Here is an 18,982-nt window from a genome sequence, read left to right as displayed (position 1 = left end):
AATATTTTTGACATATTTGTAAACAAACTTTTACTTACAAAATTATTGTAGTGAGAAAATGTGTTAAACATTACCCTAGACCATGGGATAAAATTTATAGAGACTTTAATAATTGGTAATTATGGTATGGGAATGAGCACACGTGGTTTAATGTAAAACCTATAATTCACAGGCAGTTGTTTAAAAATTGTTACACAAATGAGATTACACTTTATTTAACCATTAACTTTTATAATATTTTTATGGATAATGATATTTAGACAACATTTTTTTTACAACATTTGAACATTGATTACATGTCAATATGTGATTGGTCAAAAATTACTCCATAATCAATAATAATAATCATAAACATTATTGAGGAGTAATTTTTGACCAATCACAGATTGATACGTAATCAATGTTCAAATATTGTCAAAAAAATGTTGTCTAAATATCATTATCCTATTTTTATATCCCGAAATCCTGTATTGCGAGAGTAGTGATTATTAAGAAAATTTGATTTTGGTGATTGTATGGTGATAGTACTAATTACTATGGAAAAAAAATATTCTTCTTTCTCATTAATAGTTCGTGTTTAATTTTTTAATTAAAAGAAAACGTTTGTAATCATAATCATCTAAACATATAATTTAAAAAAATATAAAAATATAATTTAAAAATACATTTAAAAAATATAAAAATAAAAGGTCTAAACCAAAACTTCATAAGAAAATATGTAATATAAGACACTACATCTATATCTACGAAGTATTCCATCCTATCAAATGGAAACTTAAAATAAAGAATTTCCATTTTAAAAAATGTGTAAAAGTCTAAATTGCACACCTATAGTAATCTGAATAACACACCAAAGTTCTACTTCAAAAGCTGAATTTCGTTGTATACTTTTAACCTTTAAAGAAATTATATCCCCAAAATACAAAAATACTTTAACCTTTAACGTTAGTGGCTATCAATATTCAGTCTTAGTATAGTGTTGTATGTACAGGAATTGTGATTCTATTAAAAAAGTATTTTATATTCTCGCTTAGTCTATCCCGAGAAGTTGAATACTAACTATCGAGAAGCATTAACAATTTTTATATGCTTTCAGAAAATGGAAGACATTCAGATATCGTGTAAGTAATTGGCTTTTCCTCTGAAGAAATGAAACTTGAAAAGGGCATGACGAGGGAAAGTAGGATCATCCTATCTGAGCTATGTGATTTTTTATATGTACAACAAAAGCTATTACATTCAATATAATACAAGAACTATTGGATATTATATTTTAACAAAAAATGGGAGACACGGGCCTTCTACAGGATTCATAGATATCGAACTAATTCCCTCCAACTAACCGTAACTGTTATCATCGGGTAGGTATATGGTTCCAGAAACCAGCATTGTAATCTCAATGCTGATATGGGTGGTGAGAAAAATGGAAAAAAGTGATACCTTTGGAACTGAAGGGCAACTGGGCTTCATCTTGATCAAGTACAGTGATAGATATTCATTAGAGCACAGGACTGTCTAGACTGTTGAAAGTGATGAACAATGATGGTCCTAGTGATGGGCGCTGCTTCCAAAAGTTGAGGAGAGAGGGGTTGATCCAGGCATCTGTTGGGGGGTCAGGTCAGCGCTTGGGGCATCAATATGGGGTGAATATGGCTTTGTCACTTTATTTTTCAGTAATCCCTGAATAACAAGACAATAATTTCATTCAGAATTCAGCTCTAATATTGTGTGCATAAACATTGGGAACAAATAGCTGATGTGTCATGTTTTATTTAGAGTCCGTTAGTTTTCCAACAGTTTAGGCTTGGTGGTCACTAGTTAAACAATTGCTTGAAGAACTAAAAACATGTAAAAGTTAGAGTATAACAAGGAAACATACGAAATAAAACATACCTTTGATACTCCTGGGCCATATGTGTTCAATGCATGCTCAATAGAAGAGTAAGCTTGAAAAGCTTGACGGGTTTCTGGGATGCATTTTATAATGCGATGATTTTCTTTCGTATCCAATGCCCTAGACTGCAAATACAAAATGAGCCTTGAGGGGGGACCTTTCGGGTTGTCTTTTTTGCCACGAGTTAGTTCCATGGTACCAAGGTCATCCCACAGAATATCCCACAATATTGAGCATGGATCTCGTGCAGGGCTGAATTTCCTCTGAGCAATAATATTGGATGGTTGCTGACAATGACAAAGATAAAGATTGATAAGTAACCGTTGGTTCAAGAAAATTAGGTTTTATTCATTGTTCTCAATCACGACTACATACTTGCAATAGTATGACTCTTCTATGCGTGACCATGAGAATTCTTCCTTTTGGAAGCATGAAGTGATCTTCATAAGCATCTGATAAGGCAAACTTTCCACGAACTTTGAACAGATCAACCTGACCAAAAAATGAGCCTGATTCGGCCAACTGCAGTATCACCTTCAAGACAGAAGTATGGCTATAGTCAGGAGTAGGAAAAGGAAATGATGTAAATTTCATTGATAGGACTATTTACTAGCGCAGTATAATCAGTAAATTACAAAACAAAATATTTTCATAACATGGCCATCCACATAATTCACTTTCTCTCTCACTAGCTGCTAAGTATCTCCTGGAAATACAGTGATAACAATTTAAGGATAACGACTAATGAAGCTCAAAACTGCTAATATTGAAAAAAGAAATTGTTGTCTCTACGTTAATAGCGAAGGTGATAGTTTAACAAGAAATACAAGGGTTGGGGACTATAAAAGTCTAACATTATAGTTATTCTCTAATGTCAGAAATGGTCAGTAAAATAAATAAGACTTGTTGAGTGAACCCTGAAACTCTTTGAGGAACAGAAGTACTACTTGAAAGCAGGATCCTCAATTACATTAATACAATTCCAGCTTTTGCTTTTCAGCCTATAAACACAACATCTGTCAAAAACATGCATAACTTAGAATTAAATTGTATAAAAAATTCGAACATTCGTTTCCTCAAAACTGACAGAATGCAATATCTCTTCTTTAATCTTCCCATCATATGTCTAAACCACTGACTAGAATTTCAAGTAGAATTAGGTTTCTTTGTATGGAACTTATCATTTACAATATTTTGATTTAAATCTCAAATGTTAAAATAAAAAATAACAAATGAACTTTAGATCTGCCATGGCAAGTTGAACCCACGTTACCTGTCCTTGAGCTTTGTACTCATCATATAGTGTAAGCAAATTATCACCACTTATAACACGAGGCAGTCTCCTCCGAAGAAGTTGTTCATCTGATGTTATAGCAGACGCAATTTTCATTCTCATAGCATTAGCACCTTCGGTTGTTTTTGACAGAAGATCCAAAACTCCACTCATTGGCTGTGCAGCTGCACCAATAATTCCCTTCCCAACACCCTGAACAAAACCCTCAACACCAGAAGATTTTGCTCCTTCCAGAGGCTTTGTTAAAATGCCAGTTACCCCTCTGAATAAACCTTTAGCGAATGCTCCACCACCCTCTCTTATAACATCACCAAAATCCTCCACACCTTTACTTTCCTGCATAGTTATATTGAAAGCAGATGTTAGCATTATACTATATTAAATGTCTAACATATAAAGCATGAGAACCAAGGGAAAAATTGCACAGGAGAACATCCAATCAAACCTGTCTCTGTCGACTTTGAATGAATTTTTTATCCATAGACAATGCAGCTACACCTTTACTCATGTGTCCAAGTGCACTACTTGCATTGCCCAATATATCCACACCTGAGAGAAGCTGAAGTGGTTGGCCTAGAAGATCCTTTCGGACATTTGAGATAGCCATGCTAATCATAGAACTCTGCCTCATGCATACGTTCTCATTAAACCTCTGGTTTATCCTAACCTGGTTAGTAAATAAATATTCATGTAAGAATTATTTCATGATATTCCCGTATCCTAAAAGTGAATAAACATTTGTGTGGTACTATATCACAATTAGTTAAACATTGTCAGAGAGATAAAAAAACATCTGGGATATTATTATGTCTTATAATTTATGAGATTATTGTCAATCATTTCTTTTTACTGCAGAATTCGTGTTTAGCAATTTATACTTAATCATAGGTGTTGTTAATAGGATATTAAGTGTACTACTAGAAGCTGGTAGAAGATTCTAGAGATTCCTCTGTAATTATTACTATGGGGTTAGAGTTTTCTATATATAGACGCTGATGTAGGGTTTCAAATAAATTAAATGAATCAAAATCTTCTTTCTTACATATTAATCTTTTCAAGTTGAAATCAGAAAAATCCTCCTTTAATGATTTTAAAACTTAATGTAAAAAGACTGATATTCAGGACACTTGTATGCAGTGTTATCAAATTTCGACCAAGGCAGCGCCATGGCCAAGATTGGCAGCGGTTTCCTGACCTGCCACCATAACAAGGTGGTGTCAAAAAGGATTTCCCACGATGGTCCACAGCAGCTACTTTTTGCATACCGGCTGGTGGTGGTGGAACGGCTATGGCAGAAGTGGGGATGTGGAGAAGAAAGATGACAGCCGCATGGAGAAAAGTAACAGCAAAGTGGTAGAAGTAGAAGGGGTGGGGGGCCAGCAGCGGCGCACATGATAGGAAACCCTAATTGCACCAACCTTATTTGTCTTCTGTGTTTAAAACAGTTAAAAATTGGGCCAAACCCAAATTAAATTGAAAACCCACTCTAATACAGACATCTTTAAAACACTTATATTCTTTTCCAGTGCCCTACCATCATATGTTTTTCTTTATGGTAACCACAATGGGTCATCTCTTTTAACATCGTATGTTTCTCTTTATGGTAACCACAATGGGACTTGTATTCCAATAACTGGACTTGGGAACGTTTCTCTGTTATTATCCCAAAACCTTAAAGATGTTCTTCTTGTTCTATAACTTTCTAATAATCTTATTTTCCTTCATAAACATCTCATATGATTCCAAATGATCTTAAAGTGGAATGTGGGAACCTACAATTTTTTATTGAGATAATAAGTCAATTATTAGCATTGCATACAATCCAATTCAGCAGGACTAAACACATAGATATAGGTCACACTTTATTAAAGAGAAACTGGATAGTGACCTTATCACCACTTCTTATGTGTCATCTAAGCTTCAATTAATAGATTTGTTTACCGAAGGTCTTCCCATTGAACAATTTCATGATCTTGCAACTGTAAGATATTTTAGGAAGTTTTAGATTTTATTCTTATTGGTTTTAATTTTGTATATTGGCTGTACATTGGTTTTATCTCTAGCATATCAATCCCACAATCTTAGGGATTTGTTTCCAAGAATAGTCTGTGCTTGTTTCTTAAATTATCCAATCAAGTATACATATCATATGTAAGAAAGGAGATTGGATAATGCCAAAAATTCTTTTTGTCAAAAGGAAGGAATAATTCATGAATCCTCATGTGTAAACACACCCCAAAAAAATGGGATTGCGGAAAGGAAAAATGGACACTTATTAGATCAAACTAGAGCACTTCTTTTTCAAAATAATGTTCCAAAAAGATTTTTCACTGCCACTTACTTGATTAATAGATTACCTTCTACTGTGTTATCCTCAAAAAGTCCCATGGAAGTCTTAAACTCATTCTATCCAAATATAATTCATACAAATAACCTTTAACCTAGAATATTTGGCTGTGTCTCCTTTGTACATGTTCATAGTAATGGAAGAGGAAAACTTGACCCAAGGGCAATAAAATGTATTTTCTTGGGGTACTCAGCCACACAAAAAGGGTATAAGTGTTGTCATTCCCCATCCAAAAAATTCTTTGTGTCAAGAGATGTTACTTTCAATGAATGAGTAAGCTACTTTGACCAATCTCATCTTCAGGGGGAGTCTTTAAGAGAGGAAGATGAACCTTTTATATTGTCAAATCTGTCTTTTGGACCAGAAACAAAAATTCAAAAGAATACTATCACTATATGTGAAGCTGAAGCTGAAGAGGAACAAGTAGAGGTGAATCAAATACCTCAATTTGCAGGGGAACAAATAGGGTGAATCAAATACCTCAATCTGCAGGACCAGCAAGTAAACCACATGATAATACAAAGTTTGGGAAAAATTTGGTGTACACATGAAGAGGAAAGGCCATTCCAAGATCTACTCATGTTCAAGAATCCAATCCTACAACATTACCTGAGGTAATTCCTTTTGATCCTCTAAATTCTAACCCTATTGGTTGTGATGAAATTCCTTCTGAAAAACCAGTTGAATAGATAGATCATAATTTAGACCTCCCAATTGCTCTTAGAAAAGGAACCAAAACATGCACCAAACAACAACCTTACCCCTTGACAAATTATTTATCCTTTGAAAAATTCTCACCTACCCATAAAACCTTTCTCACAAGCCTAAACACCACAACTACACCTTTTGTATCTGAGGCATTAATTGACAAAAAATGGAAACAAGCCATGGACTTGGAGATGAAGGCATTGGAGAAAAACAATACTTGGCAGCAAGTCTCCCTACCACCTGGAAAAAGGGCTGTTGGGTGCAAATGGGTTTATAATGTGAAGTACAAGGTTGATGGGACTATTGAGAGGTATAAGGCAAGGTTGGTGGCCAAGGGATTCACCCAAACATATGGAGTGGATTACTTAGAGACTTTTGCACCAGTTGCCAAAATGAACACGGTTAGAGTAATTTTGTCATTGGCAGCAAACTACAATTGGGAGCTGCAGCAATTTGATGTAAAAAATGCATTCCTACATGGGGATCTTGAAGAAGAAATATACATGGAGATACCACCTGGGTATACGGGACAGATTCAGGCCAACACAGTTTGCAAATTAAAAAAGGCACTATATGGGTTGAAGCAATCACCTAGAGCATGGTTTGGGAGATTCACCAAAGTTATGACAAGTCTTAAATATAAACAGAGCCAAGGGGACCACACTTTATTCATCAAACATTCTGATTCAAGGGGAGTAACAATACTATTGGTCTATGTGGATGATATAATCATTACTGGGAATGATAAAGAGGAACAACAAAGGTTGAGCCAATGCCTTGCCAAGGAATTTGAAATCAAGACTTTAGGGAAGCTAAAATATTTTTTGGGGATTGAAGTAGTCCATTCTAGGAAAGGAATCTTCATATCCCAACAAAAATATATCATTGATTTGCTACAGGAAACAGGTAAAACAACTTGCAAACCATCAAGTACACCTGTAGATCCATATATAAAGTTGGGAAGTGCAGAGGAGGACATATCTGTAGATAAAGAAATGTACCAAAGACTTGTGGGAAGACTCATTTACCTATCTCACACTAGGCCAGATATTGCATTTGCTGTGAGCTTAGTTAGCCAATTTATGCACCAACCAAAGGAAGCACATTTACAAGCTGCACTTAGAATTGTCCAATATTTAAAAGGGACTCCAGGAAGAGAAATTTTGTTCAAAAGAAATAAGAATGCTAGTCTTGAGGCATATACAGATGCTGATTATGCAGGTTCAGCTGTGGATAGGAGGTCAACTACTGGATATTGTACCTTTCTTGATGGAAACCTAGTAACTTGGAAGAGCAAAAAACAAAGTGTGGTAGTTAGATCTAGTGCTGAAGCAGAATTTCGAGCAATGGCCCAAGGAATATGTGAACTTCTATGGCTGAAGATTATACTGGAAGACCTAAGGGTAAAGTGGGATGAACCAATGAGGTTATATTGTGATAATAAATCTGCAATTAGTATAGCACACAACCCAGTACAGCATGATAGAACCAAACATATTGAAGTGGACAGACATTTTATCAAAGAAAAGCTTGACAGTGGCTTGATTTGCACCCCATATGTGTCCACTCAAGGTCAACTTGCAGACATACTCACCAAAGGACTGAGCAACAATAATTTTGAAAGAATTATATCCAAGCTGGGAATGGAAAACACTTATTCACCAGCTTGAGGGGGAGGAAACTTTAGATATTATTCCCATGTATTTGATTTGTTATATTTTCTGTATCTGGTTATTATTATCTTGCTATTATTACTAGAATAACAATCCCACAATTTTAGGGATTTGTTGCGTATAATAGGCTGCTCATTAAATAAGCTCTTGTATATATATCCTATGAATGTAAGGAGACATATAATAAAATATACATTCTCTCTCCTAAATTTAAGATATACTAATGGGATTTGTTCCGTAGAATAGGCTGCTCATTAAATAAGCTCTTGTATATATATCCTATGAATGTAAGGAGACATATAATAAAATATACATTTTCTCTCCTAAATTTAAGATATACTAATGCTGATTATGCATGTTCAATTATAGATAGGAGGTCAACTACTGGAAATTGCACATTCCTTGGTGGGAACCCTAGTAACTTGGAGGAGTAAAAAGCAAAAGCAAACTCCTTGGTGGAATCCTAGTAACATGAAAGAGTAAAAGCAAAAGCAAATTCCATGGTGGAATCCTAGTAACTTGGAAGAGTAAAAAGTAAAAGCAAAGTGTGGTAGTTATGTCTAGTGCTGAAACAAAATTTCGAGCAATGACACAAGAAATATGTCAATTGTTGTGGTTGGAGATTATATTGGAAGACTTAAAGATAAGGTGGGATTGACTTATGAGGTTATATTGTGACAATAAATCTGCTGTCAACATAGCTCACAACCAAGCACAACATGATAGAAGTAAACACATTTTAGTGGACAAACATTTTATCAAAGAAAAACTTGACAGTGGGTTGATTTGCACTTCATATGTGTCTACTCAATGACAGCTTGATGACAAACACACCAAGAGTCTAAAAAACAGTAACTTTGAGAGAATTATATCTAAGTTGGGAATGGAGAACACTTATTCACCTATTTGTTTCCTAGAATAGGCCGTGCTTGTTTCCTAAATTATCCAATCAATGTACGTAATGAGATTTAATAAAATAATTTTATTTTCTAATTTTGAGAACATGCAAGCTAGGAATGATAGATATCCATTCACCAACTTGAAGAGGGGTGTTGTTAGTAGGATATTTAGTGTACTACTAGAAGTTGTTAGAAGATTCTAGAGATCTCTGTAATTATTAGTATAGGGTTAGAGTTAGAGACTGATGTTCTAGTAAAAATGTTCTTTCTTTCAATTTAAAAAATGTTCTTTCTTTCATATTAATCCTTTCAAGTATAGGAATTAGCTTTTTTTTCTTTGTTTTTTACCTTGCTGTTTTACTCTTTATACACTAGTTGAATAATTTAAATAATATATGAAAAAGGTCTTGAGATCGTACATCCATGCTTTATATTTACTTGTATAAAGAAGATAATATTTTATGAACCTAGTACTCAGTTGTCATTGTCTTGGTGAAATTTAATCACCGTGTGAAACTTACACAATGCACTCCTGGTTTGAAAACAAATGAGACATAAGATTGACATCTTACATTCAGCAAGTACAATGAATTTTGAAAGTGGTTCACCAATTAAGGTAACGTACAGAGTAATTAAAAAACTTACAGGCATATTTTCTGTGTTGCCCAATGCAGTCATTAAGGATGCCCAAAACCCAAGAACACCCCTTGGTCTTTGACTTGGTGACATAGCCATTGACACTTTGAATCGAACTTCCGAAATGTTAAGTACACTGTAATTCAATGTAATGTTATATGCAGTTTATGCAGTTTCAAGCAAAACCACAAATATAATGAGGCATTTCCAAGAGTTTGACATACCCAATTTGAATGATTGGATCAACCGATGCAGCTGTTGTTTGAGAATCATACAGCCTACCGAGCTTCACCTGCTGAATCATTTCATGAAGACGCCAAATAATAGGTTCATGAATATTTATAAGAAAGGCAGCAGAACTTTCTGGACCCTGCTTGCAAGAAACCAATCATAAAATAAAAGTGTCATAATTTATAAACTTAAACATTGACTTTTTTCTTTTCAGAATAGTAAATACAAGATCACGTGATGCTCACATGAAGACCGATGTATGGATAGACACAAAGATCCACTGATCCATTTGACTGCATTGTGATGGAGCACTTCAGGATATAGTCAGTTTCTGATACAGCTCTCTGTGGCCTGAAGAGAACTGGCATTGGAGTTAATGGCAGCTGGTTGTCCACTTGTAGCCCACACATTCTGACTTTGAATCTAGAATAGGATTGAAATTGAATTTCAAAATCAAAATGGTTGTACAAACTGGATAACTACACAGAAATAGATCTCTACAGTTAATTTAAATCTTCTGTGCAAGTGATAAAGTCGTCTTGGTTGACTAGATAGTTAGATCTACCAGGACAATCAGAAAATAACTAATGGAAGATAAGTAACCATGATGCAAGTTCTAGCAAAATTCAAAGATACAGCTGTTGCAAATCTTACCGACTAATTCCAGAGCCCAAACCAGTTGAATATGCCAGAACAAGATTCTGAACAGAGAGATACATAATTTCCTCAGGTGTATGGTCAATAATAGATATTCCAAGCTCAGCAAGATCAAAATTGATGTGGAATTCACAATCAGTCATTGACATTAGTTGTTGCTTTTGAGAATCATTCATTGATGATAAATGTCTTCTCGGAGCTCCTGTAGGTTCATTTTCAGGCAACCAATCACTGATCTTAACAACATTTGATTTTTCTTCCTTTACTATAGTAACACGCAAGGCTCTAGTTGCTCCATCTTTTACATGGACAGGTTGGTGATCAGAAATTTCATCAATATCATACTTCAATGATTTTGCTGGGTCAGTTCCATCTACCAAGAGTTCCAGTAAACGTCGTCTACCAAGATCTTCCCACAGAAATGAAGCAGCAGAATGTGGAAAAAGCAGCTGCCAGGAATCACTAATACCTTCAGCTTGACGAAAGCGAATGGGCAAGAACATGGAGTGATTTTCAATCCTGTGAACATAAATACAGTTAGAAAACATTAAAAAGCTAAATAACAGACATCATACTTATGAAATGTGTCCATGAAAATTTTGGTCTTGACTCTACAAGGACAAGATCATGACAATATAAATAGTTGTAGAAATGGGGAATCCACCATTACTTCAGATGTTAATAAAACGTAGTAGGTTCAATTTCAGCTTAAAACCAAGTGACCTAAGGTATTTAAACTGCTCCCCAATAAATGAGGCAGGAAATGCATGAATACAAGTGAATTTCTATATTACCCTTCCTCAATGTCGAAAAATGAACATAGTATTATGATGGTTCAAAGGGAAGAAACTAAGAACAAAAACCTATAAGGACTTGATAGTGAATCTGGACGAAAAACAACTTCAAAACGTGATCTCTTGGCACCACTTCTTACTGCTACCCTTATTTGTATTGGTTCATCTCCAACATCTTTTTTCAAGCTAATGCGCATTACACCTTCATAGCTTACACTAAATGGTGTACTCCATTTGTAGCCATCAATCCGCAACTGAATCAACATAGAATCCTTAATGAGATATAGAAAACAATACAAATATGTAAGTTAGACAAATATTTTGAAAATTAATAAAACATACCTTCAAAAGTTCAACTCTGGCTGATAACTTCCAACCAAAAGGCTTTGGACGATCAGTAGGATGAATCCATACAGCTGACTGAGTATCACATTGCTGCAGGCAGATACTACATCCAAACCTATTAATGAACATTGTGTGTGGTTGGAAATGGACAACCTGTACATTAAATAGCTTAATAGTTAGTTAATCACAGCTCAAGTTTAGTAATAATATATATTAACCCTAAAAAGATTTAATTGATCGAAACAATAGATTTTATTGAATAGATTCTTTGAAACAATGCATCAACCTCTGTATTTGAAATTTGTAACCCTAAAGTAATGATTATAAAGATTTCTAAAATCTTTTACCAGCTCCTAACAACACACTTGTAATTAATTACAATACTCTACCATGGTTTATAAATCAACACTCCCATCAAACTGGTGAGTGGATCATTTCTAGATTGCATGTGAGATCATAAAATGGTTCGGTGGGAAGACCTTTAGTAAATAAATTTTCTGACTAAATCCTAGATGGGACACAAGAAGGATGATAAGGCCACCATCAAATTTTTCTTTAAAAGAGTGTCAATCTATTTTTGTGCTTGGTCTTACTATGCTGAATTGGATTGTGAGCAATGATAATAGCTGATTTATTATCACAATAAAGAGTCATATACTCTTCACAATCACTTTAAATCACTAAGAATAATTCTTAGCCTTAACAATTCACACACCTCACGTGTCATAGCTCAGAATTCAACCTCTACACTAGAGGTTGCAACTTCTCCTAGTCACCAAATTTCCACCAAAGAACATGCAATATCTTGTGGTGGATCTCCTATTTGTGACAAACCCTACATACCCTTTCTGGACTTGTCATTAAATACTGAAGGATTTTTGTTGAAATATGGGAGCAAATATTGGACATTTACTGTAAAATAAATATAGATTTTTGAATAATAAATAAATATAGCTAAATAACAAATTCCATAGCCATGTCATGATCATGGAACCTTCTTCATGCCCTGATTTAAATAGGTCATCCCTTTCACCAGAAGCATCATTAATCAAGTGACTGACCTTTCGTTTCCCTTTGAAGATGGTCTTAATGAGTTGAGACCATGTGATAGTCACGTATATTTAACCTGTAAGTAAAATGAACATTTTGCAATGGTCCAACATTCTGGGCTTGTCTCTAGTTTCCTGAGTAGGCTTAATGAATTTATCCATCGAATATAAGCATGATCAAGGCACTAGGGAGAAGATGAGAATTTTGTAACAACAAAGGCCGAAATCATGACAGAAGTCATGCAGCAGTGAATACTGCTATTAGGCTTGGGTCCCACGATAAGAAACTCTCAAAGATCAGGAGCTTTGATACCATCTCAAGTTTTTGCTATTTTATTTTGAGATACATTAGATTTATATATACAGAAAGCTAATAACAATTTTAGGAAATCAAGAAAACATATTCTACTGGACAAATCCCCATGATTATGGGATTGTTTCTACATATTCACGGTTTTGAAATTATATAGGTTGGTCTTGAATCATGTGAAATGCAATAGCCAATCATAATAGGAATTTCAAAAGGTAATGTTGGAGATCCTTGATTACAGTATATATGTGGGAAAATTCTCAACATACAAGCCATTTATGAGTTAGATTTAAACACACTTTCTAATATGGTATCAAAACCTCTCCTAGTAAGGTTTGTTGAGCCCATTGTGCGATCTGCTATTGGAGACAACTATCAGACCACTCATAAATATATAATTTCACAGATGAGACTTCAATGCCTCGACGTAAAGAGATGTATTGGAGATCTTACATCGATTAAAAATAATGTTAAAATAGAGTAAATAGGTGCAAATAATTCTAACCTTACAAGCTGGTTTTGTAAGGATGGATAAAGCTTAAAACCACTTCCTAATTGATAATCAAAATGATTTTGTATAGGCAAGGAACTAAATATAGATTGTAGAAAACCTTTGTTCTGTCTGAAGTCATGTTCAAAACTGCTGAAAGCTTGTAGTAAGATCCATCAGAATCGAAAGCTTTGACATCAATACGTTCCTGTGAGAGTTTCAACGAACATTAAATACCATGGTAGAAACCTGAGGAAGTACTTGCAGAAGTCAAAAAGATAAAGCAGTTGGTTATCCCCTTTTTAAAAAGCACCTTTTTTTCAAGTTCAAGCAGAGAAATCCCAGAGCTGTAAACTTCAGATGACTGCATAGAAACAGAAATTCCCAGCCTAGGTGATAAATATGTATCTTTAGGAGATTGAAACATTGTACTTCCACTACGCCCAACATAATCTTGTGGCGAAAGCATACTTGGAAATGGACTATTGTCTTCAATTACTTCAATCACTTGCAGACTTCTTCTTGAATTAGAATGCCTTCTATCTAATGAGCTTATGGGATTTTTCAAAGCAGTCTTGGCAGACTTAACTGCCCTAGAGAGTGAGACAGAATCCATCTCTGCATTTTCCAGAGGTTCTACCTCCACCACACGGTATGCCAAAGACAGAGAAGTATCATTGACAATCCAATAAGGGACAAAAAGTCTTAACATTTTTTGAGCAGCACTAGTCCCACCCATATCATGTTCAATGCTCACACGTAGTTTCCTGAAAAATGATGAAGATAATCAATGCTAAAATAAAGATTATTTTAACTAAATAAAATGAACATTGTCAGCATTATATTGAACAAAGAATCTGTTAAAAAGAATAGCCAACAATTTTCACCAATACATAACACTGGAAAAAGAGAAAAAAACATAACTGTATAAAAATTGGAAGGAGGAACAATGGATTATTAGACTAAAATTTGCACAAGAAAATATACCTTTCGCACATTCATATTTCAACCTAACACAACAAACACATAATATAAACTGGAACATTCATTTCAAGAATACAATCCTTGTGAAAAAACTCCTTAATGAAGTAAACTATTTCTAATAAAAAATTATATTGTTGTAGATGCTATATCAACTAAAGATATAACCAAATTATAATATTAATGTATGTGAAAATTTTATCTTATAAATCGGATTTGCAATGTTTAGTTAGATATAACCTCACTTTCTAAGAGTCTATACTACCGAACCATTATCATATCACTTGCAAATATCTAACCCATGCTTGAGATGTACCATCTTCAGCTAGAGGGGATTTAGTGAAGATTTCACATTGATTAAAAATATAACCAAATTATATTAAATAAGTGGAGTATAACTCTATCTTACAAGCCGATTTTGTATAATTGGGTTAAACCTAAATACAACTTTTAAGAATGCTTTTTTGCATGACAATCTTGACAAATAAGTATACATGATGGATGGCACAACCACCTAGTTTTGTTACTCAAGGGAAGTTCTCTAATATGATTTGTTGCTTTCACAAATCCCTTTATCATCTTAGATAATCCTTCTTAATATGGTTCGGTTGCTTTTAGATTGTTGTACAAAACCATTGGAGTTCTCATAGAACATAACCATAGAATTGACTTTGATGGTGGTAGTGCTACTGCAAATAAGGGTCAATATCAAAGACTTGTGGCAAAACATATTTCCTTAGCCTACAACAAACCTAATATAGCTTATGTTGTGAGCCTAGTTAGTTAGTTCATGCATAATCCAAGGACGTGAATAAAGTCCTTCGATATTTGAAAACAAGTGTAGGAACGGCATTGTTGTTCAAGGGGAATGAAAAATAAAAAATGGAAGTGTACAGTGATACAGATTATGCAAGGTCTATTACAGATAAGATATCCAACTTAGACATTCATGCTTTTGGGTGAAAATTTGGTGACTTGAAGAAGTAAAAAACAAAAAGTTGCTGCAAGGTCTAGTGCAAAGACTGAATACAAGCTGACACATGGGGTTTGTGAATTGTTATGACTGAGAATTATTTTGAACGATCTTAAAGCAACATGTCAAAAGTCCATGATTGGGTATTGTGATAATAATTAGCTATTAGTGTAGCTCACAATATAGTTCAGCATGATAGGACCAAGAACATATTCTCTAAAAAAAAACTAGATAGTGGCCTTATCACCTTCTGATGTCACATCTAGGCCTCAGTTATCAGATCTGTTTATGAAGGTCTTCTCATAGAATGATTTCATAATCTCACATGCAATCTAGGAATGAAATTTTCATTCAATAGCTTGAGGGGAATGTTGAGTCAAGAGAAAATATTTTGTTAAGCTACAAGAAGAGATTGTAAATGTTGGTAATAGTAGATTATTACACATAAGAAGAGATTGGATATATTCTCAATATCTCCATAGTACTCAGGAAAAATTAGCTTCAAAACCTTCCTATTCATTTAAGTACATTTTGATTATTACACATAGAGATTATGAGAATGTAATTGGTTGATTGTTATCAATGAAATTATTCTCTATTTTCGTACATAGTTCAAGTGTAATTATTACTAGTGTGCTCTTGTAAGATACTAGAGATCACTTAGAATTAATTTCTTTAGGGATAAAGATGCTTATGTACTGTTTTATTTATTCAATTCAATAAAATCATTTTCTCTCGTACATCTTATTAAGATTGACTCTCATTTCCATTAGGGAGAAAATCAAGTCATTTATTCAATTCAATAAAATCATTTTCTCTCGTACATCTTATTAAGATTGACTCTCATTTCCATTAGGGAGAAAATCAAGTCAGGAGATATTTCCACAAGGTTCATCAAATTTATGATCAAAAGAAACTTGGTACATATGATTTTATATTCTAGCTTGCGAGGGAGTGTTGAGAATCAAAATAATACATTTTGTTCACTATTATAGTCATGTTATATTTATTTTAGAGGAGACAATATTCTTTATTCATGCATAACAAATGTAATGAGTATATAAACTTTTATCCATCATGTATTCAGTCACAAAGGTACTCAGTACATATTTTTGTTTTCTACATTTTAACATATATGTAGACAATGTTATGCTAGAGGACAAACAAATATTCATGTTTGCGTTTTCATTACAAAAGAATTAACATATTTAACAAGCTATATTCGTATTGCTGTGATGATGTGATAAAGATACCATATCATTGATGTATTTCAAGGAAAAGTACTGCTCAAAATCTCAAATAATCAAAATACATTATCCCTCGGAACATTATTGGAAGAAATGTTTGTGTAGAATTTAATACATCACAAAAGCGAGTCACTTCAAATAAATTTATGCAACTTACTTTGAAAGAAAAGCAGATTACATACCTTTTACTTTGCTGGTGAATCATCCAAAAAGATGAAACATGATTCGAGAAAGAAGGATCCAGCACTAGAATTGGGTCCTAAGGAGATGAATCAAGTAAAGAAGTCTAAGCATATGAGCTAAATTGCAAAGCACAGACAATTTAATACAATTTCTTTAAAATAAAAGTTATCACCTTTTCCATGACCCAGCCACCCTCCACTCTCAAAGTAATATATAGTGGCTTCTGTATATCAGCTGAATAGATATGTACAGTCTGACGAGAAGATACGACACCATGATGTCGCTCAATACAATTTCCTTCCTTTATTTTCTCTGAGATTGAAAATTCAGCAGGACAAGGTAGCCGGTTCTCCAATTTCAAAGGAGAGCTGATAGATATTCTCCAATCATATACAGGTACATTTAATTCAGTATTGAGAACTGTGGCATCTGTACTCACACTAAACCACAATTGTTTACCTCCACTGTTAGGATTACAACACAGAAGTATATCTTTTTTCTCAAGCTCATTAAGCTTCAAAGAGGCATTGGGTGTTACAGCAGTTAGCCTAGAACCTGGATCTAATAGGTTATCTTTGCTATATATATAACTTGAACCAACAGCAATAGAACAACCCCATGAATATGAGGGCTGAGAATTATCAAATTTAGGTCGAACTTGCAGGCAATGGTCAGAGTCCTTGGATGTACTTCTCCATGATAAAACAGCAGAAGCTCCAGGGTGCACAGTACTTGCTCCGCTCTGCAAACACTCTGTACCTTGGTCAGAAAAAGACTGTCTAGTACGAACCCAACGTCTTCGACGCACAACATCAGAGGCTGATTTGGTTGAAAACAGTGAAGAAGTAGGAGGCCATCTTAAGCTTATAATGTCAGGCCCATAAGCCCAGCCTTCCTTGTCAACATATTGAGACTTATCTATGGACCAACCTGAGGACCATTTCCACCCTTGAGGAAGTGGAGGTTCAAAGAAATCCTTCAAAATGATACAAGTGAGATTAGGAAAATAATCATAAATGGATCTCACTCCAGAGAGTTAACTGGTGATAACTGGAATATACAAATATACCAACCTTAGATGAGTTTGAGAAATCCCTTGTGCTCCAATGTCCAGGATTATCATTGTGCGCACCTGGCCAATTGTTACCCCAACCAGTTGACGGCTGGTAATACTGATTTTGAAAGACTTCTTCAGTTACAGTACTAGAGCTGTTTACTCGAAGCGAGGGACCATGAGTATGAGATGCATGGCTTGTCATAATATTCAAAATAACATCTGAATCATTCACTACTGTAACAAGACCCCTGAATATTACATGCTTCTTTCCATTTTTCATCACAACTTCCATACCAATATATTCCTTCTGTAATGATACTGGAGTCACTGAAAGTGGAAGCAACGATCTAATACTCACCCAATCACTCTCTAGGCTGAGCCCCACCCAAAAACCTATGTCTCTATCATCATCATTCTCACGTTCCATATCACTTTGAAGGTTGGCAATTTTGTTTCTTTCAAAATAAGAGGTTGAAACAAAGAGGCATCCATCATGCATGGCTTCAACATTTTGCTGAACCAGAATAAGTGACACAGGATAAAAGTAAATAGAAAATCCTACACACTTAATGAATTTATTTTTTTAACAAAAATATAAAGACAATTAATGTTAGGTTTCTTGAATCTGAACCTAACTAACACTCCCTCAAAGAATAGTAAACAGCAAAGAATGGAATTCTTGTATTATTCACAGTAATTGAATGTTATAAAAGAGTCACTGGGAGCATAACCTCCCTCACAAGGTTCAGTGAACCTATCTGTACACAAAATGATAAAACACTCCCGCCTAACAAAAACAAGGAAATATTTATACATTCCTTTCCCTCCCAGCCTAACTGTTAAAACATTTAGTTTGGCTATTAATTCTTTTTTCTTATCTCATAGACTCTCCACTGTCTAACATTACCCATCGTCCCATGTTCAACCTTGTCCTCAAGGTTGAAGTCTGGATATTGGTCCTTGATAGTCATCTCCTCTTCCCACATTGCCCTGTCTCTTTCCCCTTCTTGCCACTCAATCAGTACATGATGGTCTCCTTCCTGTCCTTGTGGTGACTGCCTTCGATCTAACACTCTGATTGGTCAATAAGTCGTCCCTTCCACCTGCAAGTATGTGGGCAGCTCCCTCTCCTCCACCCTCTTTTCTCCTATGGCTTTCTTTAACTGGGAAATGTGAAAAACGGGATGTATGCGTGCTGTATCCGGCAACTGGAG

The 18,982-nt window shown here is 34.6% G+C and overlaps 1 protein-coding gene across 1 annotated transcript in view; it reads right to left on the bottom strand.

Moving 5' to 3' along the window:
* Positions 1-1,060: 1,060 nt before the first annotated feature.
* The window catches only part of LOC106767790, an 89,627-nt gene continuing 71,705 nt past the window's right edge, over positions 1,061-18,982 (bottom strand). Inside the window, exons 48-63 of the mRNA XM_014652742.2 lie at positions 17,785-18,282; positions 16,884-17,687; positions 16,711-16,787; positions 13,641-14,094; positions 13,449-13,535; positions 11,476-11,631; positions 11,203-11,387; positions 10,337-10,858; positions 9,928-10,105; positions 9,676-9,821; positions 9,461-9,587; positions 3,634-3,855; positions 3,168-3,524; positions 2,270-2,428; positions 1,894-2,181; positions 1,061-1,680 (exon numbers count right to left, since the gene is read on the bottom strand). Of these exons, the coding sequence (XP_014508228.1) occupies positions 1,549-1,680; positions 1,894-2,181; positions 2,270-2,428; positions 3,168-3,524; positions 3,634-3,855; positions 9,461-9,587; positions 9,676-9,821; positions 9,928-10,105; positions 10,337-10,858; positions 11,203-11,387; positions 11,476-11,631; positions 13,449-13,535; positions 13,641-14,094; positions 16,711-16,787; positions 16,884-17,687; positions 17,785-18,282 (4,392 nt within the window). The 3' untranslated portion in view covers positions 1,061-1,548. The remainder of the gene's footprint in view (positions 1,681-1,893; positions 2,182-2,269; positions 2,429-3,167; positions 3,525-3,633; positions 3,856-9,460; positions 9,588-9,675; positions 9,822-9,927; positions 10,106-10,336; positions 10,859-11,202; positions 11,388-11,475; positions 11,632-13,448; positions 13,536-13,640; positions 14,095-16,710; positions 16,788-16,883; positions 17,688-17,784; positions 18,283-18,982) is intronic.

The sequence above is a fragment of the Vigna radiata genome, chromosome 7 (genome assembly GCF_000741045.1).
Source record: "Vigna radiata var. radiata cultivar VC1973A chromosome 7, Vradiata_ver6, whole genome shotgun sequence".
Taxonomy (NCBI): Eukaryota; Viridiplantae; Streptophyta; class Magnoliopsida; order Fabales; family Fabaceae; genus Vigna; species Vigna radiata.
Note: the sequence above shows the minus strand (reverse complement) of the source record. Positions and strands in the feature narration are given on the sequence as shown.